The sequence below is a fragment of the Mixophyes fleayi genome, chromosome 3 (genome assembly GCF_038048845.1).
Source record: "Mixophyes fleayi isolate aMixFle1 chromosome 3, aMixFle1.hap1, whole genome shotgun sequence".
NCBI classification, from domain to species: Eukaryota; Metazoa; Chordata; class Amphibia; order Anura; family Limnodynastidae; genus Mixophyes; species Mixophyes fleayi.
This window is the reverse complement of record NC_134404.1, coordinates 99,496,335-99,517,736: the sequence shown is the minus strand read 5'-3', so window position 1 is coordinate 99,517,736 and position 21,402 is coordinate 99,496,335. Positions and strand designations below refer to the sequence as shown.

The 21,402-nt window shown below is 37.6% G+C and overlaps 1 protein-coding gene across 6 annotated transcripts in view; it reads right to left on the bottom strand.

The window, feature by feature from the left end:
* Positions 1-21,402, bottom strand: part of SCHIP1 (schwannomin interacting protein 1) — a 312,923-nt gene that overhangs the window by 11,612 nt on the left and 279,909 nt on the right. For 4 of the 6 annotated variants that reach the window (XM_075202061.1, XM_075202063.1, XM_075202062.1 and 1 more), the window contains one exon: positions 3,250-3,368. In XM_075202061.1, the coding sequence (XP_075058162.1) occupies positions 3,250-3,368 (119 nt within the window). Of the gene's footprint in view, positions 1-3,245; positions 3,369-14,753; positions 15,009-21,402 lie in introns of those variants that run through there. The other 2 variants (XM_075202065.1, XM_075202068.1) reach the window with 2 other exon arrangements.

Genomic DNA, 21,402 nt, shown 5'->3' with positions numbered 1-21,402 from the left:
ATAAGGCTGCCCACCACGTGTATGCTTATTATAGGTACAGTTCAGTATCCTATTTATATGGTTTTGACCAGCTACTGACCATACAAGTCTTGTTCTCTGCCAGGTCTTCTATACAAGGGTGGCACAAGGACACAGTGATTACCATTACTGCCCATGCCTAAGGGGACGGGGGGGGGGGGTCCTTCTGATCACAGCATTATCTGTGTGTAGGGCTTGTATGTTCTCCCAGGTACTCTGGTTTCCCTCCACAGGCCAGAAACGTACTGGCAGGTTAATGTTAGTGTGTGCTTGTGTGGTAGAGAATTTAGAATGTACGCTCCACTGGAGCAGGGACTGATTGATGTACGTGAAGAAATTATTCTTTGTAAAGTGCTGCATAACAACTTTATTATTAGTAACGGATCCTTTATAAGCATGCTGCCATTATGGCAGCCTAGACGAATGTATTGTCACGCTGCCACTGGAACCAGCCTCTCATAGCAGTGCTAGAGAAGACAATGAATGATTTTCCTGACCTTTTTTAATATTTCTAACATGTTCGGTCCATCTTTCTTTCAATTTCCTCCCTGTTCTTCCTATATATTGTTGACCGCATATACACTCCAAAAGGTATATGCAGTTTTTGGTGTCGCAGGTAATGAAATCTTCTATCTTGTAAATATATCCATTAGAATTGGATTTCACCTCCATAATGTTTTTGCACAGACATTTGGGGCTAGATTTACTAAGCTGCGGGTTTGAAAAAGTGGGGATGTTGCCTATAGCAACCAATCAGATTCTAGCTTTCATTTATTTAGTACCTTCTACAAAATGACAGATATAATCTGATTGGTTGCTATAGGCAACATCCCCACTTTTTCAAACCCGTAGTTTAGTAAATATACCCCTTGGTGTGTTTACATGCTGCACATAACCCACACTTAAAGAACCCCTTATTTTTTAAAACATTCTTTGGTGGTTTGGTAATAGTGCTCTTGACCAACAGGTTCCTCAAAGTAGGGGCCTTTCTATAAATGAACCTGGGTCGATCATGAATAAAATCTTTCAAGTCTTCATCATTTCTCAAAATCGACCAATGGCGCCTAATAATTTTTCCCACTTCCCTATATTCTGTATTATATTCCGTTACAAAAGGCAAATTATACTCTCCCGTATACAATTGGGCTTTTTGATTTCTTATCTTAGGAATCATTAGTTCTTCTCTGTCTATATTCAAAACCTTAGTCAATACTTTATCCAAAATGGTTTATTTCCATTTATTTATACGCTAATATCCAGGAAAGGAATGTGTGCCATTTACAATTACCCAACTTCATACTACACATTTTTTGGAGGAGAAGAAGTCATACTTAAAACTATTCCATATTTTCAGCTTAATAATACAGTACTGTTCCTGGCCATAATCCACTCCAGTGTATGTAGGTCTGACTTACACTCTTTACTAGTGACAGATGCATAAATTATTTAAATGTACAAGAAACACAGATATGGTGGAAGGGATGTGTGGTAAGCACACAATGGGAGTTGAGGTGCTTGTCATGTATGTAAAACGTACCACATCAGTGACACACAAGAATTAGGTCAGCCTGATCTGCCGCTGAAAGCGTGGTTATAGCAAAAGAGCAAACATTCACCTCACCCGAAACCGCAGCTACGGAAAAGGTTTTGCCATGTATTTAGCCTTTATACTACATGTATGTAAAAATATATGAAAAGAAGGGGCGCTTTAAACACATACAAAAGTATTATAAAATATTTTAGCAAAAATGATTCAGCGACTGATTCTAAGAGTAGTTTATATATGGATTACATTTGTTTCTCAGCTCAGATTCACCTAGCGACGAGTATTTGCAATGGTGGTTTTAGGGATACGCTTTGTTATGTTCTAGATATACACACTTTCATTACTCATCTATTTATGTGATTACTAGGCCCAATTTCCCAGTCCTGTAGGTTAGAGGACCTGTACTTATGGCTGGCGTTCCAGACACACAGAATTTAGCACTGGCACGTCAGATACCTTTATGGTAAAGCTGTATTACATGATATTCTCTAGGGTTTTCTTGTGCATGACAGCATTAGTGGTCTCCTTAACCGTTTATGTTTTTGGTTATTTATGTTGCGTATCAATATGTGGATATATCTTTCCGGGGATTTTCTCTGCATGATTATTAGGATCTTTGGAGTTCTTCCAATTCCGCTGACTATGAATGCACTACAACTTAGAAGACAATTTTCATAGTGGGATATAAATGATTTTCATCTCATACCTAGCTAGACCTTGTTTATTTATATTTCCTGCATATTAAGTCAAGTGCATTTCTTTTGATTGGGGGGGGGGGGGGGGATTGGTTTGATATATTAGAAATATACTTACAACAATGAATAATTGTTATATACCTCAAAGTGATGTAATGTTATTTTAGTGGAGTGCTGTGTATTATAGCGAGTGGTTTCTTTTTCTTCTATACACTTTTAGACATTCAGTAACACACACCTTTATCATTCATTATTTAATTTTTTTTTCTACCTACAGGCTTATGTAACAAACTGGTCTGAATGTAATAATGGAAATAGTACTGTAGATTTTGTTAAAATATGCAACCAACAGAAACTCCCACTGATTATGATAATAATCATATCAACTCATTCTTTTATAAAGACACTTCAATGTGACAAAAACTCCCATAGAGGAAAAGTCCATATTATCTCGCTTTTAAGTCACAGCGCTTATGTAATACCAGATTTTCTTTTTAATCCAATTAAGAGGGATAACAGTAATATAAAATATTCTCAGAAGGAAAAGAGTGAGATACATACACTTGGGGAGTAAATCTTATTGTATCCTCTTGAATCTAAATATACATTACTATAAAGCTGCCCATACACACAGCCAATTATGATTCTGCCGAAACACCATTTATATACTTTTCCAGAGATAGACATACGCTCAGAACACTTTACAGTGTTTCATGTGGATTTAAATACATTTTAATAGGACGTTTCACATGTGCATTCAAATCGAGTATGCAGTAGTTCTAGATGCATAATTCCTCCACAGAGAACAGAAGCTATAAAAAGCTGTATGAAATTCACCCATTCTTCAAGAATAAAAACCATGTTGGCATATTCAGCACAAGAACAATCTCCTTACAACACAAGTGCTAGCGATCTGTCATGGATCCGTACTGTGGTGACATACCCCTGTGCAGTACACACACATGATGGGGCTGCGGCAGGAAGACTTACCTGGAAGACAGGCTCGGCTTCCCACTTTTACTACAGCTGGTATAGATGCCGGGGCCATCGTCAAAAAAGCTCCCAAGTGCCAACTTTTTCCTGATTGATTCTCTTTCATTCTTCTGAGCCTGATAACATGAGAATAAAGACAGGTGAAGTGAAGTATTTACAGCATTTGTTTCAGAATTTGAGACTATATTAAATGGATTAAATACATTCAATAGAGAAACTATAGCAGTGCTAACAGAAATGTAACCGTTTAGGAAAAGAAGAGACTTTGAGTCTCCCGCCATCCTACAGACGTCTTCTAGGGATCCCACTTTATACCACTCTTTTATACCTCCATCCTCGCTCACCACCAGCTGTATTCAATGTATTAATTAAATTATAAGTCCTCTTCATACACACCCGCTAGAACTACAGTTATGCCTTGTGATCTAAGCTGGTGATATAATGAGGGAGCACTGTTTGTTACTAGTTGTGAAAAGTCAAAAAATGAAAGTTTATATTTTAAATGTATTGACAAATAAGGAAACACTGCCAGGAAATAGGTAGAATATGTACACCATCTAATGTACTTGTCTAACACAGGACGGACTGCAGCTGCACCTAAACAACATTAAAACCCCTGGCACAGATTGCATCCTGCCTCATGTGCTAAAGGAACTAATACCCCATTCATCCTGCACCAAAAACCCGGGTCTTGGTGCAGTATGAATAGTCCAACCACAAAATCCCAGGTCTAAAATCCCAGGACTTAGCGAGAGGTATTTCCCGGGTTGGACCCCGCTCGCCTGCAGTATGAATGGTGCAACCCGTGTAATTCCCGGGTCTCACCATTCATACTGTAAAAAAAAAAAAATTTGCAAAGTAAAAAGAAAAAGATTTTAATTAATAAAAAATACATAACAAATGTTTACTTAACTTATTTTCAGCCAGCGGTGTCTCCGGTGCATTTTGGTACCCAGAGGTCCCCCTGACAGCCGGCAACGCACCGGAGACACCGCTGGCTGAAAATAAGTTAAGTAAACATTTGTTATGTATTTTTTATTAATTAAAATATTTTTTTACACTTTTTTTTTTAAAACCCGGGTCGGGCAGGTGCAGTATGAACCCGCCCGACCCGGGAATCTTCTTATCTATACTGCCCTGTGCCCCGGCAATATCCCGGGTTAACAACCCGTGATATCGCCGGGGCGGCAGTATGAAAGTGGTATAAGAGGTCTATTTATTAAACGGCAAAAAGCCGGAGATAGAGATAGGGATGACAGTCTGTACACAGCACACTCTCCCACTCTTCTCTTCCTCTTCTAGTCCCACAAGAAAGCAGAATCCTTCTGCCTGCAGTATTGGAGGGATGGAATCTTTAGCAGACATGTAGGGGATCTTATTTAAAGAGACAATGCGAACAATGCTAGTGCTTTAACATGACTGTTTACATTAGGAGATGTTAAATACTTTAGTGTAAAAAAAAACAAAAGTATTATAGGAGTGATACCTTTATTGGCTAACCAAAATAAATGATTATTATATTTGCTAGCTTGCAGAGCACAGAGACCCCTTCATCAGGCAACTTTACAAATGGATGACTTTTAAACTTGCATGATGAAGGCCTCTGTGCTCTGCAAGCTAGCAAATATAATAATCATTTATTTTGGTTAGCCAATAAAGGTATCACTCCTATAATACTTTTGTTTTTTTGACACAAAAGTATTTAACATCACATAGATTTTTCTGGCTAACACGGTACTGCAATAATAATAAAAAAATATTTTTTTCTACACACTTACATTAGGAGCTATAACAGAATGTATAGAAAGTCTTTCTGTGTGTAATATATATATTTATTACTTCAATAGATAAATCATATAGGAAAGCTTTAAGAGAATGGGATTAGTGCGCTTTAACAGAAGGGCTTTGTACAGTTGGGTGGGGTTATGCAGGCATATGACCAGTGATACCACAGCAAGTTTATGGATTAATAATATGCTATTCCAGCTGTTTGTCCAATGACATCCAAACCAACTAAAGGACTTCTGATAAATCTAGGGTCTCAAAGACAATGTATAGACTTTTACCATCAGTGAAACCAACACAAACCTCCAATATAACTAGTTCCCTTTACACCTATACATGTTGTTCATTCATGTTTAAAAGTAAAGCTTCACACATCAGAGTAGGTTTTCAATTTTACTAGTCTTTAAATATAGAACATTTCCTATCCGCTTCATTAGGTATCCAAGCTGACTGCCAGATTCAAAATTCTCCAGGTCATTATGGGACTCTTGCAGTCCTACTAGTGGGCAGTGGCAGTTTAATGTGTTTAAGGACCAGGTTTTGAAATTGTTAAATGTGTGAAGATACATAAGTTTTCAATTACTAACGTCTACCACAGCAACCAATCAGTGATTAGCGGTTATCTCTCTAGTGCATAACTAGACAATGTGATTGGTTGTAACGGTTTACTGTAAATTGTGCAGCTTTATACAATGTTAGTAAATAAGCCCTATAAAAACTGAATTAAACTGAGGGTTAGACTCATTTTGAGATGAGCACTCGCTTCACGCCAATTTCAACACTGCCTATAACGCTCATTACAATTTAATGAAGTTCTATGGGACTACTTTGCTTTGAGAATAACCTTCAAACGCTCTGTTACAAGCGTTGCCGATGTACAAGGTTTTGTGTACGCTTTTAACAAGCTTTGTATTTTTTTTATAGCCTGTCTGTATGAGCCTTTATGATCTGAATACGAGAGATGATCGTCTCCATGGCAACAAAGATGCAAATACGTTGAGCATTTACTGTATGGTGCAAACTGCTATGAGACCCTCATTTACGTTTAAATTTATATGATGCAAATCTTTATCAATTATTTTTTTTTTTGCACATCTTGACATACACAAGTCCACAGGGTAAGTCACCTCATACAATTACTGGGATATGACTCTAATCTGGTGTAAGAAGATTTACTACAACCCATGGACCATAATCTATGACAACTCCTCTCTTATATTTCATAAAATGAAGAAAAAAAACCACTTTAAATAAAGTCAGACAGTGAAACATTTCCAATAAAAGAAATTAAGCTGATTAAATACAAACATCCATGTGTGTCATTGAACATACAGACATGCTGCAAGAATAAGCTTCTTAGCCATTTCCCACAGACTATAGATCGCCTATTTTCAAGTAATAATGTAATCCTTCTGCAGTCAAAGCTCTTGTGCTGGAATTTGACAATCACTGTCGTTTGCACTTTCTTGTGACTTGCTACAATCCACTTTAATAGATCAGTCATTTCCCTGGCCAGATGAACAAGAGATCACAGATCCCAACATGGACTATCTTTTTAATTATAGTGAAATAAGATTTAAGAGTATTGAGTTAAGATAAAATAGACCGCAGATGTAAATAGGTACGGGAACAACAGTTTTTAGTTGTTTTTTTTTAAAAAGCACAAATAAACACAATAATACCACAAGTTTTAAGGAGAGTAAAACAGAGCACTACAGCTACTTCCACTCCTCTCTTAATATACAGATATAAAATGTAGGCTCATATGTAGACATTACTATAAAAGGTATTTTCTCTATGTATCTTTGAAAGCACAGGACACGATCAGGTCGCCATGCAATTACAAAGGGCCAATACCCTTAAAGTTCACCAAAGTCTGTTGTTGTTGCCTAAGTAAATGGATTGCAATGGTTATTTCTCCCACTATCCGATTGCACCTTTTCAGTGGTCTACATCTGTATGTAAATCTACTGAAACATCTTTTTCCTGCCATATGGTAATTACTTGACAATTTCACAGCTAGTAAATGAAAACCTGACAATTAAGAGACGTGGACTAAGATATTTATTACATGGCTTTACTTGCTAGTAAATACTTTGCTCTATATATTGTCGGTATCTAGAGTTAATATGATTGTTGTCACCTCTTGCTGGATCATTAGCGATAAAACATAAAGTATCGTGTATCTGTCTACCACAAAGTATCATTGGTAAAACTCGGCTAGCAGCACACAAAGGGCTGTTACCTTTGTAGAGGTTTCCACCACATTCAGGGTAGAGATTTTCTGCAAGATCATCTCCTTCCTTTTGTTGTTCATTTTCAGCTGAATAGAGCCTTCTGGGATATTACATCTAGTCCATGTTCAACTTCCCATTCCAGTTATCTTGTTTCTAAAGGCTACGATTAGGCATCCTATCTCTAACAGCCCTGCATAGATGAGATTCCCCTTACTTAGGCCCACTGTGTGTTTGTTCTTCTCATATGCAGGTGAAGACGTCAGTTACTTTACGCTATTCAGCTCTCTCGTCTTGCCGAGCACCAGGGCTTGTCATACTCCCACTATCACCTGCCACACTTCAACAGGGAATGCAGCTACAATCTACTATGCTCTGCCTTTCCCTAATAAAGACAAAATGCTGCATCTGGATCTCTGGCACCATTATATTTAGATTTCAAAGAAAAGCAGTCAGTAAAAATATTCCAGAGATAAAACATGTGCTGTGCAGCCTCTTACCAACAACTACACTGACACAACCTCTCTTTCAAGATAAAACAAACATTAAAAACAACTTGAAATTGAAGCAGCTCATTAAATCGCTGGATGTTTCTAAAAGATGACGGGATACCATGAAGTATGTAACCCATATTCATTAAGTAACAGAAGGGGAACACAGTTCAGTGAAAACAAGAAAGGAATATGTAACCCGACTTCACTGCTAAGAAAACAATTCTTCTAGTCAGCGGTAACAAAACAGTATCTATTGGAGGCTAAGGATTGTCAGGTATACCAGGTTCTATGTATCACAATTAAAGTCAATGACCTCTTCGTGAAAGCTCTCCTCCGTAACAGGCCTGGCCAACCCGTGGTTCTCCAGGTGTTGTGAAACTACAAGCTCCATAATGCCCTACCAGCTATTGGATGGCTATCTAGTGGCAAAGCATGCTGGGGTTTGTAGTTTCACAACACCTGGAGAGCCACAGGTTGTCCAGGCCTGGTCTAACATCTGCCATTTGAGAGAAAAAGTCTTCAGCATGTCTGTTAGGTGCAGGAGCCACTGCATTACTAAGGATGCTGGTAGCTGCCCTGTACACCTCTCTCAATGCACCCTGACCACCATTTATCTCACCCATGGTCCACACTTTGTAATGTCATCACCAAAACCAAGAACGCTGGCTGCAAAATGATTTGTGTATATTTATCCCAACACCCTTATGCATCTTTAAAAAACACATAATATGGTGTCTTTCTTGTATTTAACAGCTATTGAATATTGTACATGATTGTAGAGTATAACACATTTCACACTAACAGCCAAGACATTTATAGTGCCACTGATAACGCAACCAGTTCTTTCCCAATATTCGTGTTTCAAATGATTACATCATTACTCACACATTAAGTCATCTCCCTTTAATAGCCCTGTAAGTCATTTAATAGACACAGAAATGTCTCACATCACCAGATAAGTGTGCAATCAATAAAAAAACATATCATCTGCTTTTGCCTCAATGTAAGAAGTTCAGTGGAACAAGACCGCTCCTTAAAATGAGCATTAATCACAACCAATTCTATCATGTTTCACTCAGCATATTCCAATCTAACCTTACAATTTCTACAACATAATTACATGTAAAAAATTCCCTATATTCCCAGTGTGTTGGTTTCTCCAGCAGTGCATGTTATCTAGCCTTGCAGTAATATTTACTTTTACATTTTAGCACTTTCATTGCAGGTCACATTATTATGTTGTGTTAGATTAGGGTCTGATCACCTTTTGTATTCAATCTTCATCTCCTACTAGTCCATTATGTCCCCATTTTTGAAGCACTCAAAGACAGATCAACCAGTAGCCAAGTGTATCAGAATGTACACAGCAGCACAGAGTGTTTCAGATATGGTACCTGTCCAATCATGAGATGTCAGTCAAGACAGGGTCAGTGTCATGATGTGAAGGGGAGTATGGAGGCATATTAGAGGAAGGACCAGGATACACAACAGCAAACACCAAATATTTTGGTGTTAAAATGCATTATTAAATTTATCCTTTATTAATAGGGCACTTACGAGTACAACAAGTTAGGGATCATGACACAAACAAATGGTATACAATGACTTAAAACATCTATATAAAGCAAAGAGTGGTTAGTATTGCTGCCTCATAGCATTAGGTTCATTGAATAGATTCAGACAAGGGCTCTACCCGTGTGGAGCTTGTATGTTCTCCCTGTATTTGTGTGCGTTTCCTCCCAAAACACATACTGGTCGGGTAACTGGCTTCTGACTAAATAAACCCATGTGTGTAAGGCTGATCGGGAATAAAGATGGTAAGCTCCACTGGGGGACTAATTAAATATTCATTGTAAACCGCTTGCCTAACATGTAGGTGATCTATAAATAAGTACTAATAAACAAATAAAGTAAGTTCATACATCCAACGTGTTATTCTTGTTTGATGTGGTCACATAGTGCAGATGTACAGATGAACAGTCATTTTACATACCAACATCCATTGACTTCTGGGCTTACAGGGGTAGTCATGTCCAACCTATGCTTGTGTTTTACTTGTGCTCTAAACGTGTAGGACCATTAAGCAGTGACTTTTGCTTCACTTTCAAGAGTCAGTATATGGATGGCAGTGTTACGGCTGTGCAGTAGTGGAAACATTATGAATTGACCAATGGTCAAATACTCTCCCAAAGGCTAGCTTATACCCCTTTCACACAGAGGCATGGGAAAACCCAGATTGTGTGTCTGTGTGAATGGGGCGACCAGGGTTATTCCAGAGTAGGAGCTGGAATAACTGCAATATTACTAAACACAATAATAGATAGGAAGGCACTGACTAAGGTGAAAAATAACATCCCACAAGTGTGGGAGGCTGCACAAGTGGCCAAATAACGATAAAAGGGAGAACAAAACACAAACACAAAGTAAGATTCTATAACAGGCATGCTAATAACTGAGATTAAATCACAGGCAATAATAATGCTATACCATGTTATTAGACAATGAAAACAATATAATTAAAAGCTCAAACCTAGTAAATATATTGCAGGTGCTCGTCACATAGCCAATGGGTACAAAAGGGTAGATAATTAATAGAGTGTTAGATAATCTAGCAAAAAAATAAAGCTCACAAAAGGACATCCACACGCCCAGGCTCAAATAGATACCACACAATGCTCTGTCAAACCACAAAACAAAATGTCAAAATAAATATAAACATACAAATACTCATACCCTGTGGAAAACAAAACATGAAAGCAATCAAAGTAGAATATTAAACAAACAAGAATGCTCACAGATTATATAAAATGGGAAAATATAGGCTTGTCCAGACATCTGCAGTGTTTATAGCCCTCGGTAATACACCCCTAAATAGTGTATAGAAGCAGTGGCAGATGCTGGATCCTATATAGGAACAGTACACATACAGGTTCATCACAACACCCCATCTGTACTGATAAAAGACAAACATTTACAGTATATATAGCACTCTGACCCTACTGTAAAGACAATATCTGGCATCACATAACCCAATAAAATGTCACTGCATTGTTACATTATTTTCTAAGAAACAAAGCATGGACACAGCAAGCAGACCATATTAATGGGCTATGGCTGTGTACTAGATGTTTAGGATACTGGATGGCTGTTATTAATCTGTGTGGTTTAAGGAATACTAGTAACATGCTTGTTCAGCTGTTCTATTTGTGCTCCATCTAAGTTAATGTAAACAGGCCAGTTCAGCTTCCTGCCAGTCTAAACAATAGTTGTGTGCTCTGATTATATCACACATCCACCAGACTGATCTGGATAACATGCCACTGACATAATGTATAAAAAAGGTATGAAAACCCCCCAAAGCATCAACTACAATTACCAGATTATTAGGAAGCAGTCTCTATAGGACTCCAGACACTAAGAGAAGCCTTTGGTGGTGAAAGGACAGCAAGTGACAAGTTTCTCTACAAGTGCTGAGCTGGGGCCTCTGCTAGGTGAAAGGTTAGATAGAAGATCATCATAAAACACGTGACAGCACTGGCAGCTGTACATACCCACAAATGTCACTAACATACTATCTGTTAGACCAAACAACAAATATTTGCACTGACCTGGCAGAAGCCTCTTCCTAGTGTACAGCCCTGAAAACCCATCTTACTACTGCTGTTCATTTGCAGAAAGCTTACATCCCTGTATGGGAGATATACACCGAAAATGGGACTTTAAATTTTCAAAAAAGAGTCAAAAACACTGCCCGGATAGATCCAATTGACAGGTTATTATTACATCAAGGTTGCAATAAAGACCCCTTTTTAAAAAAAAAAAAAAAGATTTTCAAAAGATTTAAAAAATAAATAAATCCTAATATCTAAAGTATTTGGTGAAACAGCTCACTAAGTTACAAGTTACAAACACTATAAGCACAGCCATGTAGATGACCATATACAGGGATGCAAGTGCTATGATCGCAAAATACTTTTCAACAATCTTGGAGTACTAGTCAAAAAGAACTGTCATTAACATTGACGGATATGTTATGTGTATATAGTTGTATCATTATCATTGGCTGTTACTTATGTATTCTAATACAGGGTAAGCAGGATTTTCAATGTGCATTTTGTAAGTACATAAATTTTGCTGAAGAGCAGACAAACATTTTGCTACAAGAATCCATCCAGTCCTACTTCCTCCAGTCAGTCTGACCTACTTCTAACGTTGCAGTCGCAACATTTCCCCCTTCAGATTATATGATTCTGTTACATGCTAAACGCCCTCCAGCCATTCCAAAAAGGCTGACGGGTGCTGTAGGAATACTAAAGACGACTATTGTGACTAAAATGTTTAGATTCTAAACACTGCAACTTGAGTGGTCCTAGAAGCGATGTGTATCCTTAGAAGAAACAAACAGTTGTTTATAGCGATGTGCATAGAAGTCAGAAACATTCTATTGTGTTTTGTAAGTATAGTCTTCATATTAGGATCCACCTTATGTAGCTTTGCAGTTCTTGTGCTTTAACAATTATGGATAATCCTATGCTGTAACTTATACCTTGAGAGCATCTAGGGTTAGGCGAGTCACAGACACCATTACTTGTGGAGATCTGTATTCAACTTGGCCATATACATTTTGCAGATCTAGTCAGCAGGTAGCTGATCTCAAGCAGCCCTTGTTCCTGGTCAGTCGATGACCATAAAAAGTGCAACGGCTGATCTAGAATAGATTATTTTTAGGCTACAAAGAGTACTAATTAGTAGTAACTAATGTCTGGAAACAACCAAATTGGAACACCCTAGATACAAGCTGAAGTGATATGTCCCACATTGTTTTGACTGACACATATTATCTGAAATTGTACAATTAATTGCCAGGAAGCCAGCAGGTTTGGAATTGCGCGTGACTACTGTTTATGCAAATTTTATGCTACGTGACCCCTTTTGCTATTAGCGGGTAGAGCCGCAGTGTTTAGAGCAGTCAGAAAACCCTAAGGGTACATTTGTAGCTATACCCTCTATCTGTAAAACATTACACTTTTTAATAAATCATATAGCACTGACCTTCCCTGAAACTCATCCCCTCTTCGGGGCAGCCAGTGAGTACTCTGTATATGTCTGGCTACATCATCTTGCCGACGTCATTTGGTAGCATGACAAGCTCAGGTTTGTGACACATTGGATGGGGCTGGCTATACACCCACCTCTAGAAGATGGTAAGAGCTCTATTAGATATACTGTAGGTAAGAATGATATACAGTCTAGTAGATTATGAACTGAAATCACAGACAGGATAGAGCTTAGATTCGCAAAATATATCTTCAGCCACGGAATCTTAATGGTTCTACTAGTGGGGGGGGGGTGGGGGGGGTTACTGAGGACATTTTTAATATTTGGGTGGAACTGTTCAATACAAGAGAGGGATTAAACTGTGATCAAAGCAACTACTAAACCAGGGAGAGACTAATGTTCTGCTGAAGCTCCCAAGATGCTGAGCCACAAGCGGCTGGAGTGCTGAATATGAGCTGTTCACTCACAAGGGGCTTTAAAGTATACCGAGGGTCAACAGGGTTTATTGGCAAATTTAAGCTAAAAAATGTCATGCACAAGGAAGGGTGAAGTAACAACGGTGCCGGACTAAAATCACCAAGTCACCATGGCACTAATACGATCACCATGGCAAATGAACAATGCACCCTGGCAACCAAGGAAGACAGGTGGGGGGAGAAGAAATCCCCTCTTTCACGGCTGACAGTATATATATGATATGTGTGTGTGTGTGTGTGTGTGTGTATACACAGCTGGTATACTTGGGTCAACACTTATATAGTGTGTGTGTGAGAACACTTGCAATAGAGAACACTTGTGGAATGTGTAACTAATCTCATAATAAATTTGGGGGACAATGTTATTTTGCATAAACATAAATCGCCAGTTTTTACCACCAACCTTAAAAGTATATAATTTGCAAAGTGCTATACTTTACACTACAAGTTTTACGTCTCACAATCTGTACAAGCATATTTCTCAGTAAACTTTGTTTTTAACTTTACATTGATTTTCATTTTTATCCCTAAATGAATCGAACATTATTAAAAAAAGGAAAAATCTGCAAGCCAATGGATGCAATAAACAGCTGTCTTTTATACATTATGCTACAACCATGTTTTAGCAAATTACAAAATAATAAAGAGCACATTTTCAAGAACAATTCATAAGCAGCAAACCCTAAATGTGAGCAACTGACAACTCTTTGGTCCTCAGTGCAATGTTTTTACTTCTATATAGAAGTATCAAGGATAGAATCTAAAATTCTTCCAAATGAGTAAGCATTCAATGACATTAGTTCTTGCAAATTTTAAACAATCAATAAATGACCTGAAAGCAACATAAATTTCTATGCTGAACATATTTAAAATAGTAACTTCAATTCTCTCTCTGAAACTTGAATTAATATATTTTAACCATTGCGGACTCTATCAATATAAAAGCATTGGAAAGTAGCTTAAAATTACGACCTGGATGAAAATGAATTAAAAAACAAACATTATAAAACCAAGAAAACTGTGCATAAAAGTGCCAAGGCAACTACTGTAACAATGCTAACTTACAGAATGATAATATAAATTTATGCTCAAAAGTAACATAATAAAATAATAACTGTTTAGTAAACAATAGCAGTCACATTGGTCAACATTGCATTGCATGAAAAATACGACAGAATACATCTCTAATTGATTACTAACATATACTACAGCTGTACACTACATAATGTTCTCAGCGATTGCTCACAGGAAAACACAAGTGGTATCTGACATTATTTAGACCACTGAACAAAAAGAAAACAGGCAGCCTGGGCTCAGTTGAGCAGCTAAAGCAGAGATAGTATCATCCAAGAATCCATGTTCTGTCAGAGGGAGCATTACAGCACATGCAGTCTCCCTGTACAGGCCTTGGCTTGCTATGGTTAAACAGCAGACGATACACTGTGCATCCTTACCTGATACGCACAATTCTCCTGGTGTACCATCTCAGAGCATCATACAGCAAGAATGAGTATAAACCAGATCACAGATGATGGAAAAAGGGAAAACCAAAAAAAAAAAGAAAAAGGATTACAGCATCCAAAGAGAGGGGGCTGAAAAACGCCCTACAGGGCGAGAGGCTTTCTGCAGATTAAAATGGATGCTGCTTGTGCTGTTACAACCTGCGCAATAGCACTGCTCTCTCCACAGAAGCCAGGCAGAGCTGGTCTCCTCAGGGAGCGGGCGATGAGGTCTAATAACAACATGTAGTTGGGACAGAGATGGGGGGAGGGAGGACTAGCTCATCACTAACACAATTGGCCAATTATACCATAAATACAAAGAAAGGCTGAAGCTGGTGTGACCTTCTGGGGCGCATGAAGGCAGTTAACTGGTGTGGAAAATTTCTGCTCATTAAGACAGGAAAACAAAAGAAAATATTAGGGATCTTACGCAAACAAACCATTCTAAACCTGCATGAGAACTGTCTATATTTAGCTCATTATTTATGTAGGTGTAATGACCATTGATGACTTATTTTCGGTGTCAGTTTATATGCAAACTATTATCTTATGTAATATACTATTGTGACTTTGAAAAAAAAAAATATATAATGCTGCTTGGCAAAGAAAGAGTTAAACAAACAGAGGTGTTTAGAATTACAGGAAAAAGAAAAAATTGATTATTACAAAGAAAGCCCATTTATCCTGGCATTATACTGCATAGCCAAATACATAAAGGGTCCAAGAAAAAATGCAAAAGCAAAAATAAAACATAAATATTACTTAAGATGAGATGTGACCATTTGTCTAGACTTTCCTTGAGCAAACTGAGCGATTATAATCTTATCTTTCTAGCAGCCAGATTAGAAAGTATGAATGCACTGATAATAATATTGCTGTTTTTTTCAGAATACAAAAATCTCCTGGTCCAGCGATGATGGTGCAGGTCTGTGTTATTACTAATATGATATAGATGGAAGGGCCTGCATACCACGGCTGCTGTCACTAGCAATAACCTAGCAACACCATAAATGATGTACACAATGTCAGGATGGACCACGCCTTTACCGATAGAAGCATTAGCTCACATGCATTATTTAGTCTGATGGGAAGATGGTCTTGTCTGCTTACACTGCACACTTCAATTACAAGTGGTTGGGGGAAAAAAGAAAATGTTGAAGCAAAATTGTTTGAGAATGCTAAAAAAAATGTGCATGTAGCACAAAATAATGAGAGCATTCAGAGAACGTAGAAGACACCAGCTATGTTATGTAACCAGGCTGGCATCCTCTGTCTATTCCACTCCACTGTGCCAGTTTAGAGCTCCTTCTAATTATTTGTGAAAGTTGCAGTTCCATTCGCCTTTGGCAAAAGCAGTAACACATCTATTCTATTATCTCCCTAAAATGTAAAGAAATGTTAAAAAAAAAAAAAATATTACAAAAAAATATATATAAATAACAGTTAATTAAAATTCAGATGTAATGCTAAACCAGTGCCAGTATATTGTGGATGCCAATTAAAATCAGCTGTCTCCCTTCACAACATATACAACAAGGCTTAATTAGACATTCACTTCAGCCTCACACACACAAAGTCCTGGCCACAGGAACTGCATACATTCCTATACAGCCTAAACTACACAGACTACAAAATCCTTTCAGTATCAGAGCTCTGCGACTGAGGTCACTCACCCATTGGTTCTAGCAGGACAATTGTCAGCATTCTGAAAACACACACAGAAAACAATCAGAATGGGTGGCTTCTACCGCAAAGGACAATGTGGTGGAATGATTACAATGTGCAGCGTCTAATCACAGTCCAGTGACTGTCCATCATTGGTCAATGACTGCAACATCCCACACATTTTATAACAAAAACTTTCTTAGGAAACACAAAAGTCAAACAGAAATTAACCATGTATATTAAATAGCTCTTTAATGGCCTTAAAAGAGATGTGCATGAAAAATAAACATTTTCATATGTTCCCACTTCTTCTCCCTACTAGCAGGTAGAAATACAGGAGTCTCGGCAGATTGGGAGATACTCCCCGTTGCAGGCCCCAATTCAGTTTGAAAGTAAAATGAAATGTTGTCAACGCATCAGAGCGCACAAACCACTGGGGAACATCCAAACAGCTGATCTTTCACTGTGCAGTCCTTATATGTAGACTTCTGTAGACTTGTAAATCCACATTACAGGTTGTATACAAAAGGGTTATATCACTTGTGCTCTTCGCAGGAAAGTTGAATAAATAAATAGAGAATGTGGTTAAACTGAGTGTGAGTCTAATGTGATAATGAACATGTAGAAAATGTTTATAATTTACTGTTACTTAAACTATAAACGGTTATTGTGAATGTATTGGGCCCCATTTAGGAAGTGTAAAATGGTCAAGGTGCAGGGTAACGTTCTCATGGCACATTGCTTTGTGGAGAAAGATAGCAGAGCTTGGGGTGGACAAGTTTCCAGTGGATGATAGGAGGAGCTGGGCGCAGTATTACAGCAAAAATGAGATTTCATTTTGAGGCCCAAAATGATTTAAACGATATAAAGGGTGGAGAGACCTAATTTTTTTTATTTTTTTTTTAAGAGTCCCTTGATGTGGAGAAATAAGCAGAGTCTTGTCCACTCTGCTTAAAAGCGTTATCCTTGCACCAACTCTGAGCTAGTGAAGATCGGATCTCATCTTAAACTTTTTCTGGGATCCATTATGTCCCTTCCAGTTTCACTATGGTAGAGTAGTGCATTTTTAGGCACACTTTGCCCAATGTAGAACACACAAAAGTACCACATGTAAGAAAGGCAGTCCCGATCTGATTCTAGCTATCATTTTGTAGAATGTACTAAATAAATGATAACTAGAACCTGACTGGTTGCTATAGGCAACACCTCCACTTTTCAATCCCACTAGAAACTGGCAGCATGATAATTTCACCCTCAAGTCTTGCTGTGCTGAGCACCCAGTGCCCTTCATGAATGATGTCCATTGTTCTACACCGACACTGCTACTATAGACACTGTTCCACTGGAATCCAGGATATTTCACTTTACTGTGAACAGCAACATTGCAGCTTCCACTTATAATAAATATAAATATGTAGATGGATTACATTATTTGTTCAAAACCTATTTTACTGGACATCTCTGCAAAACGTATGCACGTGCATATTCTTCATATTCTTAATAAGTCTATAAAATTATAGTGTACAGTATAAGAACTTCACTATATAAAAGTGTATTTACTCTCAGCACTTTGTGATGATGTTAATGTATCGGGCTTTTTCTTAATGCAGCTCCTGCGAGATTTATGTACAAATTTTACAATTAAGGACACATTGTATAAATACAAAAGCAGACTTTGCAAAATGAAAAGTAAAAAGGACGAGTATGAATCACAGATAGCGTATTTAGTATGCATGTCTCCTACAGTCATAGCTGGAGCTGTATGCACGGCTAGTGCAACAATAACACACAGATTACAGAGGCACACCAAGCCTCTCTCAGGACATTTCTGATGACCTCCATAGCTAGAAAACAAAAACTCTGAGATCTGTCAGCCCGGAGGCATCATGGATCCAAACTGTGAGGCATAGGACTGTCAATGGGTGAAGTTTTAGAAGTTTTTAAGGTCTAAAAAAACAAAACTAATGGTAAAGAACTAGGATATAACTACACATATGTATCATACAGGGTATTTACATCCTTATAACACACATGTTGCTACAAATAATGACCTCACAGCCTAATTAAGCACATTGTATACAATATAATTTATAGGAGTTTATAAATGTATAAAGGTCACTATATTATTATATAGCTGTATTGGTCATAAGCCTGGTAATACTATACTGTGGCGTTTTATCAAATATCTAATACTGGATGGATGCATTTTGGAATAACATGTAAAATATAGGATTAAAGACAGCCTTAGTTGATTAATAATAGAATAAATTAATGTTTTCTACAGAACGGTGTCTGACAGTCTAAGTTATATTTTGGTGTTATGGGACAATAGTTGGTGGAGCTGTCCCTTCCGATCTCTACAACTCTTTTCACTTACACTGGATTGTCAGAGAGAAGTCACAGACAAGCATCAGAGTATGATACAGTGTATAATTAATACATGAAACGCACATTGGACGTGTATTTCATTAGTAATAGGTGGCCAGGAAGTGACTTTATGTAATGCATTAGTGTGGGGCTGGAATACATATCTATACAAAATAAATGTTTACAAATAAATAGTATTTCAATTATTTCTATAAATGTTCCGCACAACATATATAGAGGACATTGTTTCATCTATTTAGACATTACGAATCAATGAAGGTATGCATAATGGCCTGCCGCATGGGTAACAGAACGATCTACAAAACATATTTGGAAAACAACTTTTGTTCTTATTGTATTCATTTAATTCCCCACCAAAAATAGATAATTTAATTCAACTGAAGGTTTTCTAAGCTCTTTAGACATTTTCTGCATGGATGCTATAATGCCAAGTAATTTCAAGCCTACAAATAAAAATATACCGACTAACTTCTGATCTACACATCTGTGATACACCTCAAACTCTCACAACCAATGGAGAAAAAGATCACAGTATTTAATATAGCCTAAAGATAATCATACAGTAACAATTTGTTCTGAAAATGGAAATCAATCCATATAAAAGTCTATGACACAATGGGGATAACAGAATAAGGGCGGCTTTGTATGACCTTAGACAAGTCATTGTACACATTTGTAGCTTCACTATTGGGTGTACAGGTAGTTGTAGGGATACGTTTGTGAATAAAAGGATATATTCTGATGATGTGATCAATGTAGAGGGTTGTTGCCCTAGTATTATATAGAACTAGAAGTTTTCTACCAGGCACAATACATTATGATCTCCAGAAAACACTCCCAATTGTTAGATGCCAACAGTAAGTTGCTCTGCCCTGATTGTGTGGATTTCTCAGGTTCTTACTCTGACAATTCACTTATTAAATTGGGACTGTAACTTTACAGGAAATGATGTAAAAAATATTATTAGGACAGAATTACTCAGACTTACTTCAAGTGCAGGAACAGCCAATGAGTCATTAATTCCTCCTTAACTGATGACATAATTGTTATTCACCTATTATGCACAGCTGACCATAACTAGTCTTTAAACACAAGACAGACAGCTGATATTTTTGTCTTGTTGGAGAATTTTAATGTTCATGACAGATGGCTAGGTATAAATCTATATAAATTTTTTTAAAAAGTAGCTCATGATAAACTCGATAGAAAATAAGGTCACGTAATGTTTATATAATACATTGAACCACACATGATATTTTACAGACGGCACTACAAGTGGTACTACATTGCTACATTCCCCCTCCAAAAACAGTAGGTGAACATGGGATCCGTAACCCTACGACATGGCCAACTCAAGAATGTGTAGCAGACACAACGGTCACATTTAAAAGAGAAAAGAGGATTATAAAAAATTAAGTTCAAGTTCTGCTTAACAAATTTTCAACATGTAAATAGAGAATAGCAAAAAAGAAATCAGCATTAGTTATGTGGCTATGTTATGTAAATGAAACTTTATTGGGCCACCAAACAACTACGTTCACTTACAATAAGAGGATGAAGATAGATAGTCTATATTGATGACAACCTTGCAGTTTCTCCCCTCAGGATGGCACTGTAACCAGGGGTCAGTGGCCGCTTCTGGTGAAAGTGCCTGGGACCCAATTATTTAATTTGCCATTTACACACTAAAACACAGCATTCAATGCAAAAGCAGTGTTCCCTAATGGATTGGTGTTGCCATGGAAACAGACTGCATTTATTTGGGGCTAGCAAAAACTGGGCAGGGGGAATTACATCTACGTCTCTCCTACTACATCTGCAGAAATAAATCTCTGGTAATAATGATCTAATGCTACCTGGCTTGTCTACTAAGATTGCAAAGGGGCAAGGGATGGTGAATCAGCACACCCCACCTTCTCTCCCAGCATTTTCAGGATCCCTGGTGCAAAAGGTTATAAAATGCAACAAACAAAAAAATAATATAGACGGAAAATGTAGAAAATGGTGTTTGTCTCCCCCAATACCTTCCCCCTGATCACCATTACTGCACCCTCTATTCTGTGCAATACTGATAATTTTGCAATGATACACCTTAATGATGGCATACCAAATTGATGTGGTCCCAAACAATGGCATCATCCCTACCATGTGTCATCGGTCCCTGATCGTTCCCCCTATTAAGCCTACCGTAAGAATCTATGCAAACCTTTAGGGATTCACATTTATTCTCTGTTAAAGCTCTTTTCATACCAGACAATGTAATTAAAAATAGGATGAATACTTTTTGGGCTCATTCCCACCAAAACACGTTAAACATTCGAATGTAGCATTCCATTTTAAGAACGCAGCACCCAAAGTTTCACTGCGTTACTGCGCTGTAAATTTATAATGGAAGAAAAAAACCATAGCTAATGCATAAAATCTGCATTAATAGTGAATATGTAAAAATTAGACCGCTTTATATGCATTGCAATGATGTCAGATAAGGGGTTGTGTTTGATGTATGTCACAGTAAACACTTGTTGAGGACGCAGGACGACGAGAGACA